The sequence below is a fragment of the Ammospiza caudacuta genome, chromosome 19 (assembly GCF_027887145.1).
Source record: "Ammospiza caudacuta isolate bAmmCau1 chromosome 19, bAmmCau1.pri, whole genome shotgun sequence".
NCBI classification, from domain to species: domain Eukaryota; kingdom Metazoa; phylum Chordata; class Aves; order Passeriformes; family Passerellidae; genus Ammospiza; species Ammospiza caudacuta.
This window is the reverse complement of record NC_080611.1, coordinates 9,714,804-9,734,715: the sequence shown is the minus strand read 5'-3', so window position 1 is coordinate 9,734,715 and position 19,912 is coordinate 9,714,804. Positions and strand designations below refer to the sequence as shown.

Below are 19,912 nucleotides of genomic sequence, written 5' to 3'. Positions count from 1 at the left end.
CCACCTCACCCATCATGACACAGATCCAGTGTAGCGATGCAGATCCCTTTCCCTTGCCTGTTACACACCTCTTGCACACACAGCAAACAGCCCAGGATTCTGTAGTTACAATTATCTGTAAAGCTCCTAACACTCTCTCCATATGAAGTAAGTATTAGTGGTACCCTGCCTGAAGACTTCAGTGTCCCTGTGCACACAGACAGAAAACAAGTGAAGGAAACAGCAGCACCTGATGCTGGGGGCTGCTACCTCCACCTCACCCATCACCTCCATGTGGAATTCAGCTGGCTGCTCTGGGATCCTGTGCTTAGGACCTGGTTTAAGGCTCCACACCACAGATTGGTTTGACCGGAATTCTGATTCTGCAAGTAACTCATGGCTCGGTTCCCTTCTCTTGCCCAGATTTAAAAGGCAAGGACTGTTCTGCAGTGGTTTAGGAGATCTGTGATCACCCACGTGCTCCATGGAGATCATGGAAGGGCTCCCACTCCTGGCAGTGCCATACCCTGAGCTCCCAGAGATGTTACACCATGCTCTGCCCCCCTGCTCCTGCCTACAGGCACTGGAGGCATCTCAAAAGATCATGATCTTTGGTATTTGCTATTTACAGCTTTGTTCCATGAATGCTGCAAATGTTAATCTGTTACATGGAAATCAAAGCCAGGAATAGAAAACTGCTGCTCAGCTTCATCTTTTATCCTTCCTTTTCCTTTTTCTTCTTCTTTCTACTTAAATCCCAGTGCTACAATTCTGATTCAGTGGTGTTTTTATCTCTCAAATTTTCATTAAAAATTAAAATCCTGTATCCCACCCAATGGCTCACTGCTGAGTGATATAGTGACCTATATTTAGCTCTCTTACACCATAAATCAAAGTGCTTCCTTCTTTTTTTGCACCTCTTCAAACATCTTTCCATTTTCTGACATTTTTCTCATACTGGAGTTATTTCAGGTTTGAACTGAGAAACTGAGAGACACAGATCAGTTTAAGAAACAGATTAAATATAGTAATTTGTAGCTCATTTCTTTATCTGAAAACACAAATATAGTTACATTTTCTTAACATTTTCTAAATTCATGTCAGCAGCAAATTATTGTGTTAAAAGCCTATACTCAGCGTCTTGCCTTTGACAAACCTAGGCAGGTATTACAAGAGAAGAAAAAAATACAAACCAACTTCTCAGATAGTCTGTTTTAATGACTGTTTTATTACCCTGTGTATTCTTATACAGAAACACTTAATTTCTCTAATGACTTTTTCTGACATATTTAATGTCTTCATCAATATAAGAATGTTTATAAAAACATAAACATGTGTTTATAAAGGCAGAACTTCCAGTGCTGCACTCAGACACACGCCAAACTAGAAATCCCCAGCATTTTAATCATACTTAGGAGCTCTACCCTGACACAAAGTAAGTCATATTCCAATTATCTGCCTGATTTGCACCCTCTGAAGCTTTTGCCCATTATTTCTTTTCACATCTATGAAGAACACAACATACAACACAAAACATTCACGAGCAGCTGACAGAGATGCTGTTCTGCCCAAAAACTGAAAAGGAAAGAGATGGCATGAAAGATCTCCACTATACAAAACAAAAAATAAAGTTTTAGTACATTACCTTCAGTGGAAGCAGCATCAATCATCACTCGTTGCATGAGGACTGGTTCTAATCCAAAGTCAAACACCACAGTTTGGCGGAAAGTCCCAAAGATTTCTGTGTTAAAGGCTATACTGACTTTGTATATATAGTGATCTATTCCATTCTGGACCATCTTCCCTCCTATCCATTCCTGACAGTTCTCTGGAACTTCTTGTGATACCTGGGTAGTGCTGTCTCCAGCAGATATTGCAACGATACTGAAGTGGGGTCGATGGGCATCATAGAGCAATGCCACTCGGTACAGCATTCTGGCAGGCTGCAAAGGAAATGCAAAGGCTGAAATACTGAAATCATTCCAGGAATATCTTCATTTGCAATCAGATCAAAAGGGTTAATAAGAACTATCAGTTTTTCAGGGCAGATACAGGTCCTGCCTGATTTCCAGGTATCTGGGCAGTTGATACATCATCACCAGAGCTGCTGAAGAAAAAGAGAGAGAAGGGATGGTGCTAGGAGGTTTCTCTATTTTAAGGAAGATGCAATTGAAATCTTAATTGCAAAAGGTTATGGGTAGCATTCTAGTTATTACTAACTTTCAAAAAATAAGTAGTCCTACCTTACATGTGAGAGCAAATGTCCATGTCTGGTGAGACTTTTTGGTGGTGACAGTGACTGAGAGCTCGGGATTATGTTCTACTCTTACTCCTTCTACACATTCACTAAGCTAGATTTAAAAAAAAAGGAAGATAACATTAAACTTCTACAGGCAGTATCAAAACACAAACATTCAGGAAAAGGTAGCACTTTGTTTAACAGAAAGAGGAAAGAATGGTTTCCCAGATTGTGCAGGATTGATGCAAGTCCCACTCAGGAGTTAATGTAAATATGTGCTAATGCAAAGAGACAAGCTAAATCTACCAGACCACACTGTGTAAGTGAAGAATAGAACAATTTAGGGACAAGATTTGATTTTCAATAAACAACTGAATTGTAAACGTCTAAAGTAGAACAGAATTTCATTTGGAAAAAAGGATATGTGATACAGTGAGGCCCAGAAGATCTCTGATCTCACTGACATCAAGACTATTGAGACAACAGGAAAAAATAATCAGGCTTTCTACTCATCAATGTATTTTGCTAAAGTCCATTTTTCTCAGATTTTAATCAACAATAGATGGACCAAAAACTCCTTAGGGTCAGTGCTAAGTAGAGCTCGTTGAATGCTACAAAAAATGTTCTTTCTAATTCCAAAGGGCTGCTAAATTTGATCATATCCATATCCCACACTCCTTGGTACTCAAACACTTCTGAATATTTGGGGGATTGGCTGCTCTTCATACCAGGGCCTGCAGCTGCAGGCAGAGAAAGGAGCCTCACACAAGTAAGAGTATTCCCCACGAAGAGTAAGAGTCAGAGTCAGAGTCAGAGTCAGAGTCAGAGTCAGAGTCAGAGTCAGAGTCAGAGTCAGAGTCAGAGTCAGAGTATTCCCCATTAAGTTGTGAAACCTTCGCTACTTATTCTCCAGTTTAAGGACTTCTGCCATCTAGTCAGGGAACAGGAACAATACCATGAGACTTGCTGACCCATCCTACACTGGGAATTGTGAATATGCAAAATGAAAGAGCTGTGATTAACCCAAAACTCAGCCTAAGTCTCTTTGCAAGACCCAGGGCAGGAGGGAAAGGAGAGCAAACTGGTTGGACAATTTCTTGATGAGGAGTGATTCAACCAGCTCTGACAGAGCCAAAACCAGGCTCTGTTATCTTTAACTCTGATCACACAGAGAAGCAGGATATTTTCCTTACCACTTTCTCAGGAGACAAGGAATTCATCCATTTCTCAATGAGTGTTTCCATGTAAGTGCCTGAGCACTGCTTGTTCTCCTTCTGCTGCTTCAAGCGGATCAGGCGGGAAGCGTAGCGCTTCTGCCACTCTGTCAGCTCCTCCTGGGAATGTGCTGAAGTACACTGGGCACCATACCTGCAGATCCCTTGCTCTAAAAATCTACACGAAATAGGAAAAAACATTATTAAAAAAAAAAAAAATCACAATTTTAATTGCAAAGCCAGAAAGAGTTTTTAAGTTTCTCTCACAGAACTAAAGGCAGTTTTAGTCCATGTGAACTACTTTGGAAATACCTTTATATTTATACAGCATTTTCTAAAAGAGGCAGCAGCATCTCTCATTGCAAAGCCCAATATATATAAATTATATATAAAATATACAAAACTTCTTAGAAATACAGGGGGATGGAAGTCTTAAGAAATTTCCAGCTTTAAAGAAAACAGAATCAAGTGTTTGTACAGCAATTAACACAAGGAGATCACAGAGCATCCCTGAAATGACTAGGCACTGTATTAATATGCACAAAGCCCCCTGTTAATCAAGGGCAAAGGAAAGGTGTAGCATAATTTCTTCCAGTGATTACATTATTAGCTGATAAATACCCAATCAGCAGTTTTTCCTGGAGCAACAGTGACATCACATGGTCCCTTCTACTAAATACAGCTCCACAGAAACCTCTAGGAAAAGGTTTAATGCTCCTCTTTGCAAAGGATGTATTAGTGAAAAAAGGATCTATTCTTGCAGACACTAAGAATTTCTTAAAGAAATACATTTTCCACTTAGTGGCATGTGCTGATGCATGGAATTAATGCTATTCCAAAGGCCTGTACACAATTGAAGCATTCTAGTTCTCAGAATTTACTGCAAGTCTGGGCAAATGCCTGTATAATTTGGGGATTATTTTTATAATTTAACTTTGTATTAAAATTATAAACCACAAGGCAGCAGCTGCAGCTCCATCATTCTTCAAAACTGAAGCACTTGAAAAACAGATGACAAAATGAAAATTAAATAGAGGGAGAGATTTAAGCTCCGAAGCTACCAGGAAAGCACTGGTTATACAGAATAAAATTTGGCCAGGAGACTGTTTTGTTTGTTTGTTTGTTTTGCAAAAGGAAACTATAAAATTTATGCAAACATCACATTTTTTGATGTGATGTTTGCATAAATGTTTTCCACAGTACATATGTTATATAATGCAAATTAAACTGTGAACTTTGAGCAGTGAGACAAAGCCAAGCCAGCTCTGCCTGTGACATTGAAAACCTTGCAGCACAAGTACCTGCACATCTAGGTCACACTTGCATCAGTGGCTCTAATTTGATTTAGCAAAGAAATTTTCCTTTAAGAAATGCACTTGAAAGTTTGCATGCCCAAATTGTAAACAAAATCAACATGATATATAACATGTCACTGAAGGCCTTCTCAAGCTATGATTCTTAATATATTTGAAATTAAAATGTTTTTACTTGGCAGTCAATTTCAGTATTCTTTCTGTCAATTTTCCAATTCACCACTGCATTAGAATGCTAAAGTACAATTATGAATTTCACTTCCTAAAGTAAATGGAGTGCAAGCATAAAAAATTGCTGACCTGTTCTTATAACCTACATAGCAGATTTAAAATCAAGTGAGCTTCCTTTTCATTATTTAACAGGAAAGCATATTACTTTAAAATTTGTCATCATTATTTAGGTTTTCCAAGATCCTATTGTTCATATTTTTAACACTTTTTTTCCCCTCAATTTTACTTTCTTATTTAATACCTCCTGCAATTCCATAGCTTCATTATCTAGAATAAATATTCTGCACTCCTACTGCTTTATGGCACAGGGGAAAATAAACCAGACCTTCAAAAATTCATATTCAGTACCTGAAACTGCCTCCTCCTAAGGAACTAAAACCTTCAGTCCCTGCTCAGAATGATGCTGTTCACAGGGAATTGCTGAGCAAGGCACAATCCTTCCTACTGGAAGGGTTAACAGTGAGCCTAAAGCTCATTACAGCTTCAGTGGAAAAATGTTTCAGGTTGGAAACACGGGATAGATGTTACTCAACAAAAGATCACCACAAGCTAAAAATTGTAAATATCTGCTTTTTTTAAATTGCTGAATAAGCACCAGACATGATTAAGAGTCAAGAAGAGTTGCCAAGATTTAGCATCTCTAGAAAATCATGCCAAAAGTAGCTCAAAATCAGCAGTTCAGTCATGCCACTTAAAAAGCAGGTCAGAGCTTTTGAAAATAATTTGCATTAGTTACATAAATGGCAGAACCAAGTGCATAATGATGATTCCTCCCCATATATACTAATACAGTTTTATGGAGAGCAATGACAATTAACAACACAAAGTACAGGCAATTTTAACCAGATTATTGGAAAAGACAAGGAGAAACACCAATACAAGCCATTGGATCTTCTCTGTGTATCTGACTTTATGCAAAAGGGAAAATAATGAGATCTGAGGGAAATTCTGGGCTTTTTTCTGAAGACAAAGCCCATCTACCAACAAAGTTCATTTATCAGAAGGCAGCACTGAAACCTGACAGTGCTTCAGTCTGCTTACACTGCTGCCTGAGGAACTTTTCACACCTCTAAAATCACCCAAATCAGAAAAGGAAGGGGAGAAAGACAGATGCTGACCTGCCACTAGAAAAATGCCCCTCAAACCACTGTATTATGAAAATTGAGTTAGTGATTCCATTCCATAAACTGAAGTGCTGCTGGATAAACTGACCCTTCCAAAAACCTGTGAACAGGTCAACTCCTGTTCTAACAAGCACCTCCACTTTCCTGGCCTCTTCAGCATTCTGTCAGCAGGTGAATGGAAGAGGAACCATTCTGCTCCCTTGGAGGGGGTGAAGCAAAGAGCTTACCTTTTACAGAAGGTGTATTTTTCACTGCCCTTACCTTTTACAGAGTGTAAAATCCTCACTGCTCTTACCTTTTACAAAGTGTGTACTCCTCACTGCTCTTACCTTTTACAAAGTGTGTACTCCTCACTGCTCTTACTTTTACAGAGCGAGTACTCCTCACTGCTCTTACTACAGAGTGTGTATCCCTCACTGCTCTTATTACAGTGTGCACCCCTCACTGCTCTTACCTTTTACAGAGTGTAAAATCCTCACTGTTCTTACCTTTTAGAGTTTGTACTCCTCACTGCCCTTACCTTTTATAGAGTGTGTATTTCTCACTGCTCATACCTTTTACAGAGTGTGTACTCCTCGTTGCTCTTACCTTTTACAGAGTGCGTATCCCTCACTGCCCTTATTACAGAGTGTGTATTCCTCACTGCCGTTACCTTTTAGAGAGTGTAAAATCCTCACTGCCCTTACCTTTTACAGAGTGTAAAATCCTCAGTGCCCTTACCTTTTACAGAGGGTGCATCCCTCCCTACTCTTACCTTTCACAAAGTGTGTACTTCTCACTGCGCTTATTACAGAATGTGCATCCCTCACTGCTCTTACCTTTTACAGAGTGTGCATCCCTCACTGCCCTTACCTTTTACAGAGTGTAAAATCCTCACTGCTCTTACCTTTTACAGAGTGTAAAATCCTCACTGCCCTTACCTTTTACAGAGTGCAAAATCCTCACTGCTCTTACTTTTACAAAGTGTGTACTCCTCAGTGCCCTTACCTTTTACAAAGTGTGTACTCCTCACTGCTCTTACCTTTTACAAAGTGTGTACTCCTCAGTGCCCTTACCTTTTACAAAGTGTGTACTCCTCAGTGCCCTTACCTTTTACAAAGTGTGTACTCCTCAGTGCCCTTACCTTTTACAAAGTGTGTATTCCTCACTGCTGGTGACGCCCCTGGGAGGGGGGCGGAAGTGCCAACCATCCCGTGACCCTGCTGGGACAGAACAGTGGTTATGCCTCAATTCTCAGTTTTCCAGTCAGACAGCAACTGCTCAGGGATCCACATCTCTGAGCATCAGCCCAGGGTGTATCTGAATTACTCCTCAATTCTCTGTTTTCCAGTCAGACAGTAACTGCTCAGGGATCCACATCTCTGAGCATCAGCCCAGGGTGTATCTGAATTACTCCTCAATTCTCTGTTTTTCATTCAGACAGTAACTGCTCAGGGATCCACATCTCTGAGCATCAACCTAAGGTGTGTCTGAAAACACAAGCAAAATTAACCCCTCCCCACAAACTGATTTACAATGCATGACAAGCTCATTTAGAGCAAAGCTGGTGAAGGTGGATTTCAAACCATCTGCAGAAGGCAGCAGGCCTCTGGTCAACAACCAGAAACTTCTGCCTCCAAATTCAGTCAACATTGAGATAATTCTACCTCACTGGGACTCATCACAACAGTCAAGCCCCTTTTTTGCTTTTTGCCTGCAATGCAGTGCTGAGCATTCACCAGGATCCAAGTCTTCTCACTAGGAAATTATAATTTAAAATGGAGTTACATACCTTCTTCTAAATCTTCTACATGATATCCTGACGGTACTTTACCAGCTGCCTACAATTATATTAAAAAGCCCACAGTTACAAAGGAACACAAAACAATTTCATCAACAAGAACTGCTGTCAAAATGGGTTTTAGAAAAATTATTACAAAAAACATCAATCATAAGTTGAAATTACTTCCAGTCACAAACCCTGCTGATAACAGGGATTCTGATAATAACAGGAATTCTGACAGAAACACTAAGTCAACTGGTTAGAAAAAACTTTTAGAGATTTTTATAAGACCAAATTCCACCCTACAATCAACTCAACATGGACTGCAGTGAATTTCTGAAACACTAAAACAAAACTACATTGCTAAGTCTTTCAGCTTTCAATCTACAATAAAAATAAAGCTCAAATAAATGACTAAGCATAAAGAAAAAAAAAAGAGAGGGGACAATTTAATCAGCAGACATAAGTTTGACCTCCAGTACAAAAAAAAAAAAAAAAAAAGGAAAGAAAAAAAGGTGGTTAAGAAGGTATTTATAATCTTTAAAATTTCTGAAGTCATGTTTATTACTTCAGACTAATTTCCAACAGAGAAAAATGTGATAGATAAATAAATAAATACTGCAGATCTAAATGCTTGGAATTCTTCCTACTTGCTACTTAAGGAATCAACAATCTATTAGCATCATTTTTTATTTTCTCTTACATCCTGCAAGACTGTGATGAAAAGTTCCTGAAGAGGCTGGTGGGTAAAGACCAACACAGCAGAAATAAAAATTTTTGAAGCAGCCTGTTCCCAGTGAGCCTGGATCTCCTGGGACACATGGGAAGCTTCAGGTACTGCTCATTATTTTCCCAGTAATATCCTCATCATTACCTCTGTTTCAGCAAGAAGTGTTTTCAGTCGTGTGAGATCTTTAGTTACCATCCCGTTCTGGGGGCAGAAAGAATATTAATTATTGAACAAATAAACCTTCATTATTGCATTAAACCACAGCAACCAAGTTCATTTCCCCCTCAACACCAGGAGAAACAAAAATGAATTTGGCTTACAGCACCAGTTTGAAATGACACTAAATAAAACTGAGTAAACATTGTGATGAAAAAGGGAATTCTACACTGGCCAAACCAGCACTAGATTTACAGCAAGTACCAATACAGGAGAATTCAGGAAAGCATCATATTAAGAAGAACTTGAGGAAAAAAATATACCATGGTTACTGCAACACTCCAGCTCTGAAGAATTATTATAATAATGTTTCACTGCTGTTGCAGTGATGGATTCATTTCTTTTTAAGGATCTACTAATTTCTGCAGCTCCATAACTCTTCCTGCTCTGATGTAGATTGTAATTTTTGGAGTTTTCCCTCAAAAGCAAAGATCAGCCATGTGACTAACTGCATAGTCAAGTACAATTGAAGTAAAAATCTTTCAAAACTGAATTTATGTGAAATACATAGGTATTTGTAACAATTTCACACTCTTGTAAGTCAAAACTTTGATTAAAGGAACCCAGACCTGTGGGGTTTATTTCAATAATCTCTGGCAGAAATTTAATTAAGTACTACTAATTTGTTAGCCTTCTCCACATTCAGACTGTGCTACTGAGCAGGAGAAATTACTCTTTGGTCAAAACTTACACATTTAATAATCCTCACACTTAAAGCTTTTTCCAAAATGATTTTTCACTTTTTCAGCAGAAGGCTGAAAATTGAACTTGTTGAGCTTAAATGTAACAGAGCAAAAAAACATTACCAAGAATCATTCTCTTTAGCCACTGGGAAGGAAACTGGATGGATTCCAACTCTTCAATAAATTCATTCCAAAACTTTGTTTCACTTCTTTTTTCAGACAATGGCACAGTCAGTAAATCAGCTGCTGATTTTAATATTCCTACTGAAAACAACTGTGTCTAACAACCTAAAGCTTGTAAAAACCTCTCAAACCCTGCTTTGGGATGACACTCTGGAACTCTATACAAAGGTACCTTTATTTGCACAACAACAGCTCAAAACAGGGGCACTCCACATTCCCTGCAATAAGACTATTTTACTCATTTTTCCTGAAGGCAAGTTTCCTTCAACCTCACCAGGAATTTTTCAATGAAACGTTTTTTCATGAGAAAACAGCTAAACAAAGAAAAAAAACCCCTTTATGTAAAAATAGCCAATGGCTGGGGGGAAGGGAATTCAGGATGCAGACCAGACAGACAAACAGAACTCTCAAAAACAACCTCCTGATTCAGTTCAGCAGGATCCAATCTCAAGGTAAGAGGCTCTCCTGCAAGTTTCTGATGTCACACATTCCCCTCAGTCTGACTAAGCTATGAGCACGTTTCTGGGTGTATTAATTCCAGCAGTTCATGCTGATGAACTAACTGCCTGTTTAATCCAGACTACAGAAATTAAAAGGACACTTCTTTAGATTCTTACATATGTCCCTCATTTACCCATATAAGTAGTCACATAAAAGTCTGAAGTTACTTACATGTCTGGGGTTAAAAGCATCTTTACAAGTTTGAACAGTTTAAGGGTAAAATAGAAGCTTTGAACTCAAACCTTTATCTTCATCTTGAAATGCAAAGCTTTTTTTCTTTTCCTGAAAAGCTTTTTATGCTGTCTTACAAGTTATCATGGGCCAGTTATTTAAAAGTCCAATCAATATTTTTTCCTGCTTTAATGGACAGAATTCCTGAAGTCCATACAAAATGGGGTCAGGTACAATTTAGAATAAGCAAGGAAAAGTTTGAGATTTATATTATTCTCGTCAATCACACAAATATGCAAATTTATTTTACATTCCCTGAGGATTCAGGGCCAGCAATGAAATAACTTTCCAAAATCACAACTCTGAAACACTGGTTATGCAACAACCTGGCATCCTGATGATATATGTGTGCCCATATATTTATCATTTCCACACAAACCATTTTTGTTGCAAGCTGCCAGTGAAACATATGTTCGGAAGTTTGTTATTAAACAGATTTTTTACAAGAAGGAAATACAAAATTGTTTCTTTAAATGATGTAGATTGCAGCAAACCCACTTACCAGTGATTCCCCCATCAGTGATTTGGAAAGAACATTAGACACAATTTGCAGCTTCCCTTTGAGATGCATGCAGCAGAGCACTGCCCGGAGAGATCCATCGCCCTTGGCCAGCCCCTCTCCCAGCACTGCAACACAAATCAGCCACTATTACCCTCAGCACACCACCCATTTCACTCATACATACAGTTTTCCTTCACCCTCAACAAGAAAACAAAGTCTGAAGCTCAGGTTAAATCCATGGCTTGTGGATGTAAATTAAATTTCATGCGTTGTTGTCTAATATTAACTTGAAGCTTGTCTCCCACCAGCTCATAAATGTTGCACATGAGCTCAAAAAAGGTTGCCATGTTTACATGCTAAAATAGACATAAATTAAATATGGGAAGGGTAAACTCAAATATCTGACACAGACACAAAGGACCTCCTCTCACAGAAAGGGTAAAAAAGAAATAGCAACCAACAACCTTTCAGTAACACAAACATGCTCAGGAAGATCCATTCATGCTCACAAAACACATGCCCTGTCGTTTCCAAAAATAGCCAACCTCCTCATGGGCAATTCCTGCTCCTCTAAAAGGCCTTTTATTCACTTATGCTGCAAAGGGTGGCATATAGGAACGATTGTCTGAGCCCAGAAATTTACAGGCTCCCTGTAACAGAAAACTTTCTGAATGCTCCCTAGCACGGGACCAGCAGTGAGCAGTGCCAAACAGACACTTTCTGAACTTCCAGCAGGGACAGGATTTATTTCACCACACGGACTGCTTCAGACAAGCTGCAACAACACTTAACCACACGAGTTACCCGTCCAGAAAATGCAATGCAGAGTGACTAAAAGCTTAGCAAGCTACAGGTGTGAATTGAAAAGAAGGCTGGACAGTTGTTTAAAATTAAGGAATTATAGAATAACTGTTATTGCAAGCAACATCAACATCTGTGTTTATACTGCTACTCATGCAGATGCAAACAGCCCCTCTCAGTGCTAACAGGAATTTCACATTCACCACAACTTCAGGATTACATTTTAGAATAATAAATCAGAACTCCTCACTCAATAGACGTTCACATCATTAACAGAAATTGCATGAAAGACTCAATAAATAAATAAAAAACACTATGCATCTCTTCAAACTGCAATGGTACCTAAATCTGCTTTCATAAAGTGCCTCAAAGACTAGTCTGAATTCACCACTCTGATAGTACAGACCACATTGCTAAAAATAGAACTCACTTCCCAAATCAGAAACAGAAGCACCAAAAATAGCTTTAACATGCCTGACAGCTTGCTATTTTAATCTCAAAGATTAAATCTCCAATTAATATGTTCCACAAATATAAAGATATAAGATATAAATCTCCAATTATTATATTTCATATCATTATCTGCATAATATCACCCTGCTAAAACATATACAGTTCCACCTAAAAAGTTGCAACACATTAAGCACTCTCTCTGGGGAAAGATTTGTGGAGTAATTTAACAGATTTTAAGTTATCATCATTCCCTGTAACCCTACAAGCAGTATATAGAAGAACATGTAAAGAACTATAAAGAACTCATATTTCTCCAGCTATTCCAGAAAACCCTGATCATTCAGGTTCAAATAAAACCATCACAGCTGTGCAACATGTCAGGTCTTGTAAAAAGGCAGAACAGCAGCTTGAATAAAGCTTTGCCCATTATAAGAAGCCTGTGAGTACCAAGGAGTGTGAGTATCAAGTAGTCCATGTTAGGTAGTTTCTTCCCAACAATAATTCAAACATAAAACCAAAACTAAGATCATAAATGCAGATACTCTGAATGTCAGGTGCTGGGCTACAATTGATAACCACACATCATGGAAAACCACAACCAAATCATTCATTCATATATTCATAAAAATATGGTATATGTGTACATATAAATATATAAACACATACACAACACTTTTATATACACACATAAATATGGCATTAGTAAGTTCAAAACTGTCCTCAGTTTTAGATCTGGGAAATAATATGTGCAGAATATGCTGGCACGAATGAAGTAAATTAACATAAATCTGGATGCTATTTCTTTGTTAACTAATATACATTTAAAGGCTGTTTTTTCTATTAATTTTAAAAAAAGAAGATAAACATCAATGGTCCTGTTCCACCCACTTCTATGCCTGTCCAGTGAGAGATGACAAGCAGTTACCATGACAGTTCCTTTGAGACACTGACAACTGACACACACACCAAGAGAAGTTCCACAGATGAAAGTCACCCCTGTCCCCATGACAAACCCATCAGGGCTCATTGATGAGAACACTGTTCATTAAAAACAGCATTCTCCCTCCCACCTCCTTTAACCATCATTCAGCTTTCCATATGTCTCTCACTTTTATTTGCCATCATGAAAGACAACTCTGAAGTTAGAATATTACACCCTTATAGCACACATCAATAAGGTAAAAGAAATTTTTTTTACATTTCAGACTATTTCAAGAATGATACTGATTAAGCAACAATCAGACTTTTTTAAAGGTGTTAAACTTCAATTTTATGCCTACAGAAAGCAAATTTGGTTTTCTTACTCAATTTTTATGGACCTTCACAAGTAGCCTGTAGAGCCCCACAAATTCCCCAAACTAGGATTTGACTATCAGTGAAGACAAGCACATTAAAAAACCCCAAAACAATATAAAACCCACCAACCCAGAAAGGAACAATCTAAAGACTATCATTGCTAGCACAGGAATGTCAGAAGAGTAGATCACAGTCTGTGCAACAAACCTGTCATCTGAAAAAATTTCCTTTAACATTCAGGAGTAGTTAAAGATTCAAAAAAAAGTGGCATCTACCCACCTTTACTTTCCAAATCTAACTGATAAACTCTGTTCCATCACTCTGCAAACCCAGTGAGTTCTCAGTGAATTTTGAATAATTTGCATTATAAATGAACAACAGAGGATTAGGAATTTCTGAAATTCCTTCAAAAATACCCAAACTGAGCAAGGCAGTGACACATGAAAGGCTCGACTTCAATGTGACGTAGGCACATTTGGAAGCTTTAACAAATGTGCATCATCTTGATTTTCTCTGAACTAAGTCCCAAATGCAAACCAAAATATCCACCATGTCCCTGGGAAGAAAGGCAGAACAATCAGCTGTCTTTGTGAGAATCCTGACATTATCAACTCTTCCTACATTTGTGCACTAAAATAACTATTAGCCAAATAGCACCTCTGAGCCAAAGACATGTATTTGAGTTCTGGTACTTGAGTAAGAGCTGAAAAATGGTGACATCTCTCTTTAAGGGAAAAAAAGGGGGGAAAAAAAAGCAGAAAAAGTATTATAAAGCAGATACATAATTTTAAATAGGGAAAAAACCACTGTTAGCAAACTAACAAATCTGGGCATCAGTTTTAAAAATTCAGACAACTGACTGCAATTCATAACACTATGTAATAAAAAAAGAAATAAGCATACCATGCCTACAGTCTTCATCTGCTTGCCCATACTTTTTCTGAAAGGTAAAACATGAAAAGTTTAAAAATAGCATTATTCCAGTTAGCATAAACAACTACATGCTTGAATTACAAGTTTTTAAAAACTTTTTAGAAACCATTACCTTGTCTTTTCCTGGGTAGAACATGTAAAGAACATAAATCATATGTCAATTATAATATAATTAATTCTTAGAATGAAGACTAATTTCTGACTTTTTCTCAAATTCTCAGTTAAAATGCTGACTTTTTCTCAAATTCTCAGCATGTGGACATTTTAAAAAGGAGCCTGAATGGGCAAAGGTGTGTGTGTGTTATATGTTTGTGGTTGGCTCATAACACGTATGAAAAATATAAAACTTAACTTTCAAGACACTGTTTGGTTTTTAATCTTGCACTAAAACAGTAATGTTAAATTTTAAAAGATTATTTTATTCTGTCTTTTCAGTAGTGATTTTAAAAATCACTTTGTTTAATAAAATAAGAAGGAACATTTGGATTGTTTTCCTCTTTTAAGACTTTACATATCTATGTAATTCAAGTCTTTAATAGGAAGGTTTTGATTTTAAGTGTTTTTCCAAAGTCCCTGCAGACTCACTGCAATAATATGATGAACATCCAGATAGGTGCCTCAGAGAATTTTCAAAGAGTGATGTCAGAAATGTATTAAATAATCCAAGCACCAACCTGCACATTGGCTTACAGAAATAATTTTGAGAGGTCAAGTCTGTGGTAACACAACTTCTATTAGAAAATCCAACCTCACTTATTTGTGAATCTCTTCCCCTGAGGAGCCATAAGATAAGTCACTTCTTCATTTAAGAGGTTTCCCAATTCTTATTTTGCACACTGAATAGTCCAATCCAGCTATTTATTTAAAGAATGCTTAAAAACACTCCCTTCATCAGATGGGCAAGATTTGTCTTAAGGCTGCCCAGCAAGGTCTTGTGACTTGGCCAAACTTGGGATGAAACTGCTCCTACTCAACATATGAAGATTTGGAGTGGACAAGGCTGCTGTAAATCTGTAATAGCATTTCAGAAAGGTAAGAAAAAGCAGGTTTTAGGTTTATTCTTAAGCACTGAAATGTCCTTTCCTTTAAGAAAGGAAGCTCTGATGTTTTAAAGGAAGGACACAACTTTGGCAATGGGGTCACCTTTAATTCAGGGTTATGCCTCTTGCTTTGCATTTACAAACCTTTACAAGAGCCATTTTCACCTTTCCACTAAATATTTGCCAGAGTCTAAAAGTTGTATCTTCCACCAGATATGCTCCAGCCTAGCCTTGGAAAGCTGGGATTAAGCATAAAAAGACTAATTTTAGACCTATGCAAATGGAGCTAAAGCAGGTATGAATCAGCTACCTAGATTCTGGCATTTCTTAACTTTGTTTTTTGGTATTTTTATTTGCAGAAACTTTAATTTGATGCTCTTAAAAGAGAAGGTAATCTGGTATGTAATTCAGCATATGTACCTTAACCTGGATATTTTGCCTTTCTGGAATATATACATATATATTTTAAATGTTTAAGTATTTTTCCTTATTTGTTTAGAAAACTGTGGTTGAGACCCAAACCAAGAGGTTCAAATCCTGAAAAATAAATGGATCAGGGAGAGCTACAAGACAGAAACCTCACAGATGCTATGGCAAGAGGGATTCTGTGGGCAGAGCAACATGCTAAAAATTCTGAGCGGTATTTAAATCTTGACAATACAAGATATTTGACTTTTCTTCCCAGTTCACTAGATACTATAAAGAGTCACACTCACAAGTTGTAAAAAGGAAGCAATTCTATACAGAAGAGTCTCGATTTTGATGCGGTCGAGTTCTGCCTGGCAGGGCTCCGGGAGGTGAGCTGGGGGGTACTGGCTGAGGGAAAGGAGAGCCTCTGTGCAGTGCTTCACTGCCACTTCATAATCCTGCTGCTTAAGGGATTCACATGCTTGTTCACATGCCTTCTCTGGTCTTCTGTCTGCCATGACTCAGGGACAGAAATCCTAGAGCGGGGGCAGAGGGGACGATAAAACGTTGGTTAGCTGTGGAATGGCACTGACAACTTGCCAACCAACTTCCATTCCCGTCTCAAGGTGCTGCATCACATCCCCCTCGTGCTGTGCCAGTCACATTTCCTACACCAAGCTTCTCACTGACTGATTTCTTCCCAGGCTTTTCTCATCACTCCCAGCTCTCAATTCTGATTCTAATTCAAGAAGGTACTTAAAGCCCATGACTGATTTTAAGAATGTCAGTAGGGGTTTCAAGTTTTAAAGTCAGCATGGATTTAACCAGAGGCTTTTGGGTCTTCAGTGGCACCATGACCTTTGCTTTGGCAGGAACACAACTCATCCCTAAGTGCTGTCTCTGAGCCTGCAGCCATGTACTCCACACCACCTTCTCTCTTCCAAGCACTTCTCACCTACACTTGGGAGGAGGAGATGTTTCCTCTGGGTGAAGCACAACAAGGATGGACAGGGAAGGACAGGAAAACCATGGGGTCAACAGCAAACCAACCACTTGTCTCTGCCTTCTGCTGGTTTGGCTACATTTATGGCTGAGAAAGTCTAAATACCCCTGCCACACCAACACTTTTAAGCAGAACCTCCTAAATAATTTTAAAGTAAATATTTACGGGGGATTGAGACAGTTATAGAAAAAATTCTGTCCACAGACAGACATTATCTGCCAATAAACTAAGAAAATTGTTATCCACATCTGAACCACCAGCAGAAGAGCAAAGCAATTCTATAATCTCTGACCATACTGACATACTTAAATACAGGATACACATCCCTAGAGACACTGCACATTAAAGCTGACTTCACAAAAATGGGTTCTGATAACTGAAAGAGGAAAAATCTTAAGAGTTCTGATTTTTGCTTTTAGCAAGCAAATATTGTCGATATTTCTGGTTAGAGACCAACTATTACAATTGTCTCAAATAATACTTTTAGTCCACTTTAAAAATTCACTGTTAAAAGCTTTCTTTATACTTAGTATTTTCCAATTTTCAACCAAAGGTAATGTAACTTCAAGAATTCAGTCACACAAATGCATTTTCCTCTTATGAAAAATAATCCATTGTCCCACTTTTCCCATTAGCACATGCCTAAGCCAACATTCAGAAGAACTGTAAACAAGTCTTTTCATATATTGTACAACATAGTGTTCTATTTGTTCCCTTCTATTCTTAAATTTCCATTCAGTATCAAAATAATTACATAAAGGAATATTGATTTTTCAAGACTTAAACCAGCTTCCCTTTTAAAACACTAATATAAAATTTCTCATTACAACAAATAAAAAATCTTCTCTAAAATGAAGGAATGCAAGCCTGAATATTTTGCAGTTATCCTGGTACAAATCTGTGACATGTGCCTCTTCCTTAATAACAGCCTTACAAAATATTACCTCACTCATCCAGATATTTCTTTTTCTGGTAAAAATAAGTCTGCACTTTCAAACAATAGGAACAGGCAAGTAGGTTTTGCATTTCCATACATATGAGTAAATTCATTCATGAGGTAATTCCATTAAAGATTCAGCTGGATCACTTAGCACAGATTTTCAATTACATAAATGTTAGGTATTCTTAAGCTGTGTATGCAAAGATCTTTTCTAGATCCAACTAAAAATTGCACTGGTTTCCACTTCACTACCATTTTAGGCCACTGTGTATTTCACAAATCCAGGATCTGCTTCCACAGTGACACAACAGTTAATTGATGTTTTTCTCATGTACATTCTGTTTTCCTCCTAAGGGACTGAAAATAGAGGACTCCATGAACTCTGCTGTACTTTTGATTTCCTCACTTCCTGGCTGACATATAACCAAAATTCCTTTGACCAAAAGGCTGAGCAGAGCTTCTGTGTGTTTATTCCCAAAGAGCTGATTAAACACAGATCCCATCCTGAGTGACCTGGCCAGCACAGCTGACAGATTTGAAACCCTTCTCCTCCACCATGGCACCATGAAAAAAACAAAGATGTTCCTTATCAATTGCCTTGTGCTGACTGGCTGGAGAAATACACAACTCAGCTGTTTGAGAAGCTGGATTTTACACACCAAGCAGTGCCCACACAACTTCTCTGGTCAATTTGAAGACTCCAGAGCACTTCAGAGGATATAACTGAAGCTAAGCTGAGCTAAAACTTGTGAATTAAGTGTAAACATGAGCAGTAAGGACCAAGCTGGATAACTGGCTTGGATAACTGAGTCACACCAGTGATATTTCAGTGTGAAAAATCCACCAAAATCACAGTACATGGGACACAATGATAAATAAGGAGCCCTGCAGTGTAAGCTGTTTGGAAAAAAATCAAATTACAACAAACAAAACCAGTATGTGGACAACATATGGAAAATGATGCACTCAGGCTCTCAGGTTTCATTTCAAGCCCATCTATAGCCATACAAGCAGACTCAAACATGCACATTTATTAGGCAATTGTGCCATCTACTTCAGACTCCAGTCCAAGTGTTCTACACTGCTCCAGGTGACACCTGACTTTTCCTGCCAACTTAGAAACCTTTTTTTCTTGTTTTGGTACCCTGAATCAGCAACTGAGACTTGTGAACATGAATTACGACCACCATTTCCTAAAATCTGGTCTGTTGAAGTACCTGACTTATCTCCATTTAAAATCACCCAGAGCAGTTCCCAAGTCCCAGCAGGAGCAGGAATGTGATTGTTTTGCTGATGCCTCACCTCAAGCCCAGTGTCCATTTCTGGGCTCCTCTTCAAGAAGGGCATTAAGGCCAAAGAGGGAGCAGAGCTGGGGAAGGCGCTGGAGCACCAGTGGGATCAGGAGCAGCTGAAGGAGCTGCTGGGGCTCAGCCTGGAGAAAAGGAGGTTCAGGGGGGACTTTCTCAATCCCTACAATGTCTGAAAGGAGGTGGGGATCGGGCCCTGCTCCCTGGGAACGAGTGACCAAACAAAAACGGCCCCAAGCTGCACCAAGAGAGGTTTAGGTTGGATATGAAGAAAAATTTCTTCACTGGAAGAGTGGTTAAGCATTGGAATGGGCTGCCCAGGGAAGTGATGGAGTCACCACCCCTGGAAGTGCTCAAAATACAAGTGCACTTCACAATACAGTTTAGTTGGCACAGTGGCATTTGATCAAAGGCTGGACTCAACATTTGAGGTCTTTTCCAACCTTAAAGCATTCATAGAATCATTAGCAGCCAAGGAGCAAAGGCACTTGTTAAAAGAAATTGATTTTGTTAAAAGAAATTTATTTTCAGTTCTACAGATCCTATTTTCAAGATTTCAGGCATAAAATTGGAATTTCTAAAAGAATTTACTAAGATTAGAACTGAAAGCTGAAGTGTCACAAGGTCTGTGTTATATTCCCAACACTTTGCAAAACTGAGCAAATTACTTATGAGCTTCATTTCTGTCTACTAAACTGAAATTAAAATACTAACATGCAACAGAACAAACAGCAGGATTATTCATTTTCTCAGAGACCTTAAAAACCACATGCCAAAAGACTTCTAAATTCTATTCTGAGAACTAATTTATCCTCTAGTGAAG

General features: G+C 38.3%; 1 protein-coding gene across 1 annotated transcript in view; it reads right to left on the bottom strand.

The window, feature by feature from the left end:
• The window catches only part of HELZ (helicase with zinc finger), a 71,680-nt gene extending 55,323 nt beyond the window's left edge, over nt 1–16,357 (bottom strand). The window contains exons 1-9 of the mRNA XM_058817283.1: nt 16,148–16,357; nt 14,362–14,398; nt 10,909–11,033; nt 8,737–8,793; nt 7,872–7,920; nt 7,224–7,299; nt 3,412–3,610; nt 2,223–2,330; nt 1,625–1,922 (exon numbers count right to left, since the gene is read on the bottom strand). Of these exons, the coding sequence (XP_058673266.1) occupies nt 1,625–1,922; nt 2,223–2,330; nt 3,412–3,610; nt 7,224–7,299; nt 7,872–7,920; nt 8,737–8,793; nt 10,909–11,033; nt 14,362–14,398; nt 16,148–16,357 (1,159 nt within the window). The remainder of the gene's footprint in view (nt 1–1,624; nt 1,923–2,222; nt 2,331–3,411; nt 3,611–7,223; nt 7,300–7,871; nt 7,921–8,736; nt 8,794–10,908; nt 11,034–14,361; nt 14,399–16,147) is intronic.
• Between the last annotated feature and the right edge of the window lie 3,555 nt (nt 16,358–19,912).